This window comes from Homarus americanus, unplaced genomic scaffold, assembly GCF_018991925.1.
Source record: "Homarus americanus isolate GMGI-L3 unplaced genomic scaffold, GMGI_Hamer_2.0 scaffold74, whole genome shotgun sequence".
Taxonomy (NCBI): domain Eukaryota; kingdom Metazoa; phylum Arthropoda; class Malacostraca; order Decapoda; family Nephropidae; genus Homarus; species Homarus americanus.
The window spans coordinates 4,267,108-4,278,571 of NW_024716951.1; the positions used below are offsets into that span (position 1 = coordinate 4,267,108).

General features: G+C 37.1%; 1 protein-coding gene across 1 annotated transcript; it reads left to right on the forward strand.

Moving 5' to 3' along the window:
• Positions 1–1,068: 1,068 nt before the first annotated feature.
• LOC121858670 (protein IWS1 homolog) lies at positions 1,069–10,736 on the forward strand. The gene is made up of 12 exons (XM_042355239.1): positions 1,069–1,193; positions 2,520–2,718; positions 3,483–4,421; positions 4,704–4,839; positions 5,220–5,360; positions 5,747–5,872; positions 6,265–6,465; positions 6,741–6,971; positions 7,520–7,682; positions 8,192–8,285; positions 8,918–9,032; positions 9,575–10,736. The coding sequence occupies exons 1-12, from the start codon at positions 1,184–1,186 to the stop codon at positions 9,695–9,697; spliced, it is 2,478 nt and encodes an 825-aa protein (XP_042211173.1). The 5' UTR covers positions 1,069–1,183; the 3' UTR covers positions 9,698–10,736.
• Positions 10,737–11,464: the final 728 nt, after the last annotated feature.

Sequence of the window (11,464 nt, forward strand, 5' to 3'; positions counted from 1 at the left end):
ATAAAAACAATGATAATCGTTTACGTGTACGTTCAACTGAAATAACATGGACAAATAAAACCCAATTTAATTTAAGACATTTTTTCTCTTACGGATTGTTAGGTTAGGTTAGGTTTGATTTAGGTTATCTTCTTCCACAGATAAAACCATTAAATTAGCGGTCATCCTCGTGGAATCTACCTAACATTAGTTATCTTTCAGTGCCTAAAATAAAATTATTTGTTTTCCAAATAGCATTTTAAATTTATCTCTTTAATTTATCATATCACCACTTATCGTTCGGGCTGTATGATATATGGATTGTGAACTTACCTGAGTATATATTTCAGACGCCCGTGAAAGCTAGGGTCTGTGATTGCTCCATTTATTTTGATGAGCTGTTTTGTGTGTGTAAGCAGTGTGATATGATAGTTAGCTGTGCAATATGTTAAGTACGGCGACTGGCGCCTTCCTATAATAAAATTTGGAATATTGGTGTAGCTAGATAATAGTTCAGCTGAAATATGATTGTGTTATTATTGTTCCATCACCACATATTGTCTATAAGTTCGGGATTCAAACTTTGTATTTATTTTTCGTTTCACTACTCATCAGCTTACTAGCTGTTCGGCGGTTGGTATATTCTTTGTTACAACCTTCATTATCCTGTGTTAGTACAGGAGAAAACAGTAGTACCTAAAGAAACCTGTCATGTTTGGTAATATTACCTCTCTCACATCTGTCCCGAGTCAGGGATTGAACTCAGGACATAATAAAATATACGCGTGGTACTGTTGCACCACCACATCTCATTTCGTTTAGCTCGTAATTGATGGTTACTGTGAGGTGTTCATGTGGTGTGTGAGGGAGCGAGAGAGAGAATGTTAAGGTATACAGTAAATTAAATAAGTTTGTATCCCTTAGATGGTCATTCACTTTTTAAGTTTGTTGACTACCATATTGACTATTATGGAATATAATTGATTATGCGCTTATTCAAACAAATAAAATATTTTTTTAATAATATTTATGCTTAAGAAACTATAACCCCAGGATTTATGACATTTTTCAATGACTTTCTTAGGAGTTTGTAAAGACGCATATTGTGTGTTTACAGTGGACCTTTGGATGAGGCCACACAGTCTGTGGTCCACACACACCTCTATAACTCTGCTGGAGCTGATATATTGAGTGTTCCGTCACCATGGAGTCAGGTATAGTCTGTGGTAGTTGACCATGGAGAGTTAGAGTGGTCTTTGTGATTCTTAGTTGAACTTGATAAACGAGGAGGACGACAAACGGCCGAGCCACTGTTGTAAAAGTCTTTTATTATTTCAGGTCTCGAATTTTACCAATAAACTGAAAATGAAAACCAAATTGATTTATAATAATGGCAAATGTTTGTAGGAATGATTCAAAGATATATTGAAGATAATTTTCATTATTTCTAAACATCTTTATGGCATAAACAGATGTGATTATTATAAATAAAAAGAAATTCGATCTTTTTTTTAAACAAATATGATTTTGGTATTTTTACACACCTTTTGTGCACACATGAACCATCAACCTGTGGCCACTTTACCATAGAAGATCAATGACAAGAAAGACAAATTATATATTGGTTTTTTTCTTAATTTTTAGATTAAAAGAGAAAATACAGGTTAATTAGTATTTAAAGTTTGCTAACGTAGATAAATTTTGCTTAATTTAGGATTGATAAATTATACAGTGTATACAATATATACAGGTACAAGTTTAGTGTGTACATGAATTTACCTGTACAGTCATTTCTGCTACAACTCGTGTTTTGTCAACACGAATTGGCTATAACGCGATTCATGAATAGAAGATTGATATTTGTAAAACGCGAACGCGTGTTGGCTGTAACGCGATTCCACTCGAACGTTTTAAGTGTACTGTCACTTGGCACGAGGTTATGCAGTGTTTACAGTTCACGTTCGACATCACATGTTCAATTGATTCATGTGTTTTGTTTGTGAAGTGTTATTTGATAGGGACTCTATAAATTTCATCCTTTTTTTGCAATTTTAGCTGTTCCCATAAATACTGTATGAAAAAAAAATAAAAATAATGTTTTGCAGTGCGGACTAAAAGCGTTTTACAAAGTGCTCTCTGTTTCCATCACACAATCAGTTGAAACACGTGGGTTGTTTTGAAGCATCCTCAGTGATTTTTGCTTACTATTTCTCCAATTTTGTGGTATTAACTGTGAATATGGAAAAGAAGAGTATCTCCAAGAAGCGTTCTGGTGATCGCATTCGAGTAATCTGCACCTAACCCTATTTTCTCCATAAGCCCTGTTATTTCTATTGTGCGAATTTCTGCAACGCGAGGTTTTACAAGAACACAACTATCGCGTTGTAGCAGAACTGACTAGATGGATGTGAGGATAACATTAATACCTTTTTTTTTATAGGACAATTGCATAAAAACAACAAAAATATACCACATTATCCCAGATTATTGAAATATTGAGAATTCAAATTTCTATTTACAGTATTTTCAAAAAATTTCAGAGGAAGAAGCTGGATTAAGCCCAGTTGTTGCACAGGAGTCTGACAATGAATCCATGAAGTCCGTTGCATCCCGAACCTCTCGAACATCCCGAACCTCTCGAGGATCACGAACCTCTCGGGCCTCGGCATCATCCAGGGCATCACGTAGATCAAGTGTGAGCAGCGCTGGAAACATGAGTGAAGACGATGCTGACAGAAGGTCGGTAACTAATAAGTTTTGGTAAAATTATTTTTCTTTTCACGTTTCTCCTCTTTATGGGCACGTGCAATACAGGTAATGTTTAGTGACTTAGGCCTTTACGAGTGTTATCCACGGCCATAAAACCTAACCCCCTATATCCCATAAGCCTTTAGTCTTGCCAACCACGGGGTTTTCAGAAATCTAACTCCCACAGTTGATGAGGGACTACAATACTCCAAAGCGAATTAATAAAAAAACCAGCTATGTTGGGGTGAACGATGAGGAGACCCAGTCCTACTTACTCCTGTCAGTGCCTGTTTGTTTTCATGGTTGCTGCATATGTGGGTCATTGTCACTCTCACTAGTGTCCTCTGGCCCAACCTCCATATTTCCCCTTCTTCACTGTGAGGCCAATTTTCATCACTTTCTAAATTAATTAGTGTATATCATCTGTTGTATCCATCAAGAATTTGGTAATTACCTGTAGTAGTGTCTTGTTTTGTGGCTGAAGTTGAGGCGACGGGAGTGTAAATGACATACTTTTCCTTTAACATGATCAAGCACACTGACTCATCATGCAGAAAAAAAATTCCATACTGTGTGGCAACACAGTTGCTACCCAAGTCTACCATAACTAATATTTGCCCACCAAATTGCCGAGCACAAATTGTGAAGGCAAAAACCCTACATGTATTAGCCAGTGACCACAGTGAATGGCTTAGCTAATCAACAAAATAATTATTTTTTTCAAATTATCATATAATGGGAAATTATGTTTACAGATCAGGTGGTGGGAGTGATAGTGAGGTTGAAGAGAGGCGATCGGTGATGGACAGTGAGGATGAAGAAACACAACCTCGCAAGATTGATCCTAAATCTCCTCAGAGTCCTCCTGCAAGTGGCGACGAACAGAAACAGAAGGTATCAGAGGAAGTTTTTGGTGCCTCGGATTCTGAGCCAGAAGCAGGCGGCAGTAAGCCAGGCAGCAGGGCTGGCAGTCGTTCAGGGAGCAGAGCTGGCAGTGGCTCAAGGAGCAGGTCAAGATCCAGAAGTAAGTCGGGGAGCCGGGCAGGAAGTGGATCTCGTAGTAGGTCTCGTTCTCGCAGTAAGTCTGGAAGTAGAGCAGGAAGTAGATCCCGAAGTCGCTCTCGATCAAGAAGTAAGTCTGGCAGTAGAGCGGGCAGTGGATCTCGCAGCAGGTCACGTAGCAAGTCTGGCAGTCGAGCCGGTAGTGGTTCCCGTAGTCGTTCTCGATCTCGTAGCAAGTCCGGAAGCAGATCTCGATCTAGAAGCAAGTCAGGGAGTAGATCCAGATCCCGCAGCAAATCAGGGAGCAGATCCCGCAGCAAGTCAAGAAGCAGATCCCGGAGCAAATCAGGAAGCAGATCCCGCTCCAGAAGTAAATCTGGAAGTAGATCACGTTCTAGAAGCAAGTCCAGGAGCAAATCCCGCTCCCGAAGCAAATCTAGAAGTCGATCACGATCCAGAAGTAAGTCAGGCAGTAGATCTGGTTCTGGAAGCAGATCTCGCTCAAGAAGCAAGTCCCGTTCAAGAAGCAAGTCCCGTTCAAGAAGCAAATCTGGGAGTAGATCTCGTTCAAGAAGCAAGTCTGGAAGTCGGTCCCGCTCTAGAAGCAGGTCACGGTCTAAGAGTAAATCACGATCTAGAAGCAGATCCAGGAGTGGATCTCGGTCTCGTAGTAGATCTGGGAGTCGAGCAAGGTGAGATACTGCATCTAATTTCCTGTTTTTTAATGTATTGCTCAGTCAAGAACAAAAGATATCATGATTTTTTTTTTAAATATTGTAAGTTTTTTAAAACACTTTTTATAGGGTGGTAAGCTATATGTGGAACCAACCTTATAATCATAAATGGGGGATTGAATTGAGACATCCATATTCATGACCAAGCTTTTAATTTAATTCTGTGCTTTGTAATACAGGGCTGTATATTTATTTAGTTTTTACTGTATTGTATTTCAATGTTATATTTTTTTATTTCAGTGCAAGAAGTGGCAGTGGTCGTTCAAGATCACGCTCAAGGTCAAGGAGCGGTTCAGACGCAGGCACTTCACCCAAGAAACGCAAAGTTTTGTCTGATTCAGATGGTTCAGGGTCAGATGTAGTAAAACATAAGAAAGTAAGTAACTTCTATGTTAGTGTGAATGGCAGTAGCATGCCAGAGTTTTAAAATTTCCAAGTCATTGTTTCCAGTACATTCCTGTGTATATAATGCATTTTTTTACCCTTATAGTGTGAATAGAAGAGTAAAAATGCCAAACAATTTACTTGTATTCACAAAGTCTAGTAGCCAGAAGTGACGATCTATATAACAGTGTCAGTTGTTGGCAGTAACATTGGTGTAAACATTTACACATTTTTTGGCCAACTTTGTTAATAGAGATGAGCTTTGTTGTCTGCAGGTATCGGTTGTAAATTATGATTTGATGGTCACATTGAAACATTAACAGCCTGTTTTTATTACTTGGCATGAATGATTTTTATTATTATCATTCTTAGGTTAAACGTAAGAGGAAGACCAGTGGAGGAGGTTCTGGTGGAGTAAGTGATTCTGACGATGAAGTTCCTCGCTCCAGCAAGAAAGTTAAGAAGCGCAAGAAAACTATGCTCAGCGGAAGTGACAGTGACTCTGGCCCAGAGGTTAGTAAATGAGCCAGGTGTATCTCCGTTTATTGTAATGACTCCAATTATTTCACCAAGAATTGTGGGGTTTTGAGTGGAACCTAAGAAAGAGGAACATTCAGATGTATTTTATTGTGGACCAAAAACATATAAAAGTGTTTTTAATAATTTTAAAGATTTAGAGTTGTCATGTTAATTGCTCATAAAGTGTTTTAACCAATTTTGGCAGTTCCATAGTGTCTATAAGATTGTGCTTATTTATACATACATGTACTACCTCATGGGAACTTTTAAAGTGTTAGTAGTAACAGATAGTTTACACATTGATAATAATTATGATTGTAGTTGTCCTTTTGTTGTTATATCCAATTCCTTACTTCTGCTTTCCTCCTTGGTATTTGCAGAGAGGTAAAAATGCAAAATCCAAAGGCAGTGATAGTGAAGCAGGTTCTGATAAGGGCCCAAGTCGTCCAGGCAGTGCGGCGGCTGGAGACAAGTTAGGCGTTGAGGATAGGGGAGAGGTTTCAAAGGTAATAATTTGTTTATGCAAAATTAAATAAGTCTGTATTTGTTCATCTACTCATCCTTTCATGCTGTATGGATATGGAGTTCAGATACAGAGATGTGTATTTTAAATGAAAGAAATACCAATTACTGTATATGGGTCTGTCTGCGTTCATGTCTTCCTTTAAGTTAACTGATTTGAGAAGGTAAAATAACTCATAGGTCAAATAGAGATAATAAAATTAGCCTTGCTTTACTCATTGTGAATATTGTTGTACAACTTCCTTCATTTCTCATGAAGTTCAAATGGTGAGAACATCTTATTAATTCCTACCCAACTGGATGTTGCTGGTGAGGTATGTTATTGTTGTACCCATTATTAATATATATCAAGTTTGTTATTGTTGTTCACTTGCAGCCCTTGCCACAGTTGTCAGACAGTGAGGATGAAGCATTGCGTGACCAGATGAGACAAAGTAACGAAATGCCTGAATTCGTCAATGATTTTGAAATGATGATGGCCAAGAAAAAAGAGGAGGGAGGTAAACACCGAAGGAGGAAAAATAATGTGGACATTATTAATGACAATGAGGAACACATTGCCATTATTGTGAGGAAGGTAAGTGGACATGGAGACGAGAAAGTATCTCCTTTGTGATAGAGTTGAATTCAAATATACACTGTACCCTCACGAATATTCATACTTAAAAATATGTAAGAAAAAGAATCAATCGAGTGCACTCAATTAGAAGCTTCTTGTTTATTAGAGATTACTGGAACAGGAACGGTTTACATATTTACGCAATAAAACTAGAAATGGCTCCAAGTTGTGTTTAGTGAGTATAAAAAAAAGGCCATCGAAAAAATTATATTAATATTGTGTTTAACCGTTAGATGCGTCAAGCTGCAGATGAGGACCGTCAGCTAAATGCTCGACGAAAGCCTGCAACTAAGAAGAGTGCCATGCTTGAACTTGCAATGGCACAAATCAACAAACATAATCTAATTGAAGGGTTCCTAGATGCCAACATTTTATCAGCTTTAACAGACTGGCTGGCTCCTATGCCTGATCGCTCTCTGCCCGCTGCAAAAATTCGAGAGGCAGTAATCAAATGGTTACTCCAGGTACAGTATGGTGTGTGTGTGTGTGTGTGTGTGTGTGTGTGTCATTCCCCAATAAGGTCCTATTATTTCTATATAGTTTACACCTGATGCTTCACTCACTACATCATCTCCCATCAAAAGCTTGCCCACTCTTATTAAGCCACAAGACACCATGCTCATCGACCACACACACACACAGCTCCAACATAGGCATAATAAGAGGATGGAAAGAGTAATTTTAGAATATTAATTTATTCATCTGGATGAGTCAAGTGGGGTATGTGGAAATATGTGCAAGACAAGTGTAAAAAAAAAATTTTAACGTGGCCTCCAGCCGCCCCCAATAGCCACACCTTTCTCCGCCATTTTATTACAGTATATCTTTAATGCAGTATACAAGTTGCTTAGTGCATTCTACACATTCCTTGCACCATTTTACCCCTTCACAGGTGAGAGTTGAGGAAGGATGCTGGAGTAAAATTATAATAGGAGTGGAGTGAACAGTAATTATATAATTAGTTACTCATTAACTACAGATACAATACTGTACTACTGTTTTATATTTACAGTTACCGCCCTTATCACAAGACATGTTGAAGACTTCCGGGATTGGGAAAGCTATTATGTATCTCTACAAACATCCAAAAGAACTCAAGCATAACAGGGAGCGTTGTGGTAGACTCATTTCAATGTGGTCACGGCCAATATTCAATGTGTCGGACGACTTCAAAAGTAAGAAACAGTTATTTGTGTAACATATTTCATTCAGAGTTTTAATGATATTTTTGTAACAGAAAAAAGCCAGTCAAGTTCACTTTTAATATTTTTGTATTGAGTTATGTGCTTTAAGGTAGAACCACACCAACACAACAATGTTGGTAACATTGGTGTCACTATGTTGAGTAAAAGATGCCAACATTGTTGGAAAGAAAGGTGAAAAATCACATACTCCACACCTGTCAGTTTACTTGACATATTTCTATTGGAAACACTGTTCCCAACACTGAACATTTTTGTGTAATTTTCACAACTTTGTTGATAACACACGTTTTCAACATTGTGGTCTTGGTGTGGTTCCATCTTTAAAGTTACTCCTCCCACACCTCCCAGTGTAGTGCAGTGCAGATACAGTATATACCTTATGCTATTGTATTGCCAGTTTTATTTACATTAATGTATGAATTGGTGTGTTGGAAGGTAGCAGTAATACAGAATTTTCATAACCAATAATAATTCAACAGCCTTGACTCGTGAGGAGCGTTTAGAGAGAGATATGGAGTTGCACCAGAACTCGGGCGTCACGAAGAAAGACGAAATACAGCTGGATGAAAATGCGTAAGTTGAGACCTTGTGTGGTTATAGTACAAATATTTTTACAGATTTCCCTTGTACAGTACTGCACACAGCATTGAAGAAATAGATTAAACTTTGTAAAGGAGTCGTGATCAAATGAATTGGAAAATTCCAAATTAGTTGAAGAAACTTGATAAATAAAATTGGAATGAAAACCAGATTCACTTACATCCACAACCATGGGTTTATTTAAGTGAGTCATAAATTATTTTCTCGGCAACTGTAAGGCCATGTAAGCTAAGTCTTCCTCAAGAATATAGTGAAACCTTACGCACTTCCTTGTAGTCATTCAAAATCTAAAAGGAATAAACAAATTCTAATTTGTACTCGAGTATCCTATACAAAAAATGTACAGAATTTCAAATCATCAGCCTTTCATTATTCTGTTGGGTTCTGGATGTCTGTCTGCAGGTATAAGACTTGTCTTTTGGAGGAAGGTGTTGTGTGTTATGCCGTATAGTAATTTACGAAATTACTTGCCCAAGAAAGATAAATATTGTACATACTGTATAAATATTTGAAGGACTGATTATCAGCATAGAAACTTAATTTACATGTAGGATTCTACTATAGACAAGTCTAGTAGTAATATCATGAGTTGTTTCTCCTTGCAGGAAACCTATACGACCTGGAGAGCCGGGTTGGTGTTACAGAGCTCGTGTACCACGTCCATCAGGAAAAGACTATGTCAACAGGCCCAAATGGCAGTCAGAAGTGGATATCAGTAGGGTAAGTAACCATACTTTGGATCTTTTAAGTGTTGGAGAATCCTAACTCTAAAATTAAAAAGTACAGTACTGTATATCTGAAGGGCTTTTGGCTGTACAGGTATTAGTTTAAAATTGATTGTGAAAATTTAATTTGGACTAAAATTAAATGAATCATGTTTATCAGTGACAGTATCTGTGGCTAACTCCTCCCCCTAATGTAAAAGATGACTAGAAAGGTTAGTTATTTGATCACCAGTAAATGCTTAAATCAGGCACAGGTTAACCTTAGCTACAGATGTATCCCTTGATCACCACTAACAGATTTTGTAGATTGGGGATGATGAATATATTCTGAATGAGATTTTTAAAATTTGGTGATTATGATGGCGATGACTCTGAAACTAAGGGTTATCTAGGAGCAGAATATAATGTAGAAAGAGGAAAGAAAAATGTACATTATGCTTAAATCTTGTCAGCTTAAAAATATATTGTAATCTGTCATTCCCATTTATGTGGTAATCTTTTTGTGTAATAATATATTTCTCCACTTTTTTTTACCAGGCTACAAAGAAGGAGATGAGTCGGATAGATAAACACATGCGGGCATTCCAAGAGAAGAAACGGTTATCCAAAGCTCGCCGCGCAGTTACCATAAGTATCGAGGGTAGAAATATGACACTCTAATTTTAAAGATACTCTTAATACTTTCATAATTATTATTTCATGTATATATTCAGTAACTTGAAATGCTGACAGGACTTAGTTTTCTGACACCATTAATAAATATATTCCCTTCAGCTGACAACTTAAAACTCTTCCTAGTTAAGTGAAGAAAGAAAACAGGGATTAAGACAACATTGAAATCTTAAGGGGAAAATTTGACTTCAATGTTGACTTGTGTTTGTATCCTTTAGGCCAACAATATAACATAATTTGTGAACAACCTTCCTGCGACACAGTATCTTGTCGCTATTTCTTTTAACTTGTGGGAAAGTTTGCATCCACTGGCAAGGCTGTGAGTGATTTGTTTTTAACAGCTTTCAAACACAGAACACAGTATTTAGGTTAATTTCTTCTTTCATTGTGTAGTGTTGATATTATTTGTACCAGTGATTGTGTAAAGTTGGATAAAGGCATTTTTTTTAAGTAAGAAACCGTGTTAAAGCTATTACTGTAGCAAGATTTGTCATAATATTTTGTTACATCTATCCGTGGTTTACATTCAGGGACAATTTTTATCATACTGTACATTACAAACTATATTTCTCAATTTGGAAAAGTTAAATTAAATATTTTTTTTTCATGTTCATCAAGGAACAGTTTTTGTGCACTGTATATACTCGCTGGCTTTGTCATTAAGAAGTTAATTATTCTAGTTCGTATAAGCCCCATGTGAATAATGTGTGTACTTGAGATTCTGTTGGTTGGTGTGACTATGAGGGAGGTGTTAATGCACAAACTATCAGTATTGTCTAGGTGATGGATATACTGTACTTGTTCAGGAAACATCCACCAATATATTGGTACTTTTTCATAACTGCTGCATATTACAGTGTGTGTGTATCCTATTACCCAAGACATTTGTAAATTCTCAAAAATGAAGACCGGTTACAATTTGAAGTGTTTACCTTGTAGTGGCTTGTTCAGACATTTTTGTAGATTTGTGTACCACAGTTGCCCAAGTGGAATTTGCTATTTACGTATAATAAAGGTATGATTATAACTTAGCCGTTATTATTTTGAAGTCTTATGAAGATGTCTGCAAAAACTGTAACACTCTTTGGGACAAGGATAAGAATCTGTGGTGTTATGCACATTAGGTTTAAAGCTAAAGCCTGACTAGATTGACTTGTAAATATGCCCACCATAAGCTTGAAGCTTTGAAAGTAAGGGAAGCATTAATCCATGACTGCTGGAGCTTTTAACCTGAAGATAGCCACCTTCCCTACTACAACTCTAGCACTTTAAAGAAAGGTAAGTAAGAAGCAACAAGTCAAAGCATCTGACACCATATGTACTATTCAGTTCTGGTAGACATGACCCACTTTACTTTTCAAGTGTGGGCCTTAGAAGAAGACTAGTCTCCCATTTCTGTATGATTATTGTGAAAAGCCAGTAGTGGTACACAAATAAGGCTGTGGAATCAATTATTAATATTGCTCATCAAGTGACATTTATAGATTGTGTTCCATAGGCTTCTAGTTCCCCTTACACCACCCTGAGACACAAACAGTAGTCATGGAGGACAATATCCTAGTGACCGGAACCATCCACAGGGTGTGGTCTAAGACCTCATTACCACAACTAAACCAAACTAGATAAATGAAAACATAAAATAATATTCCATTCCTTAATACAGCATATGATTAAATTATGTAGTATAAATGCAGTTAGGCTATGACCCTCACAAATTTGATGTGATAAAATGTTTTAGAATTTCAAATTTTCAAG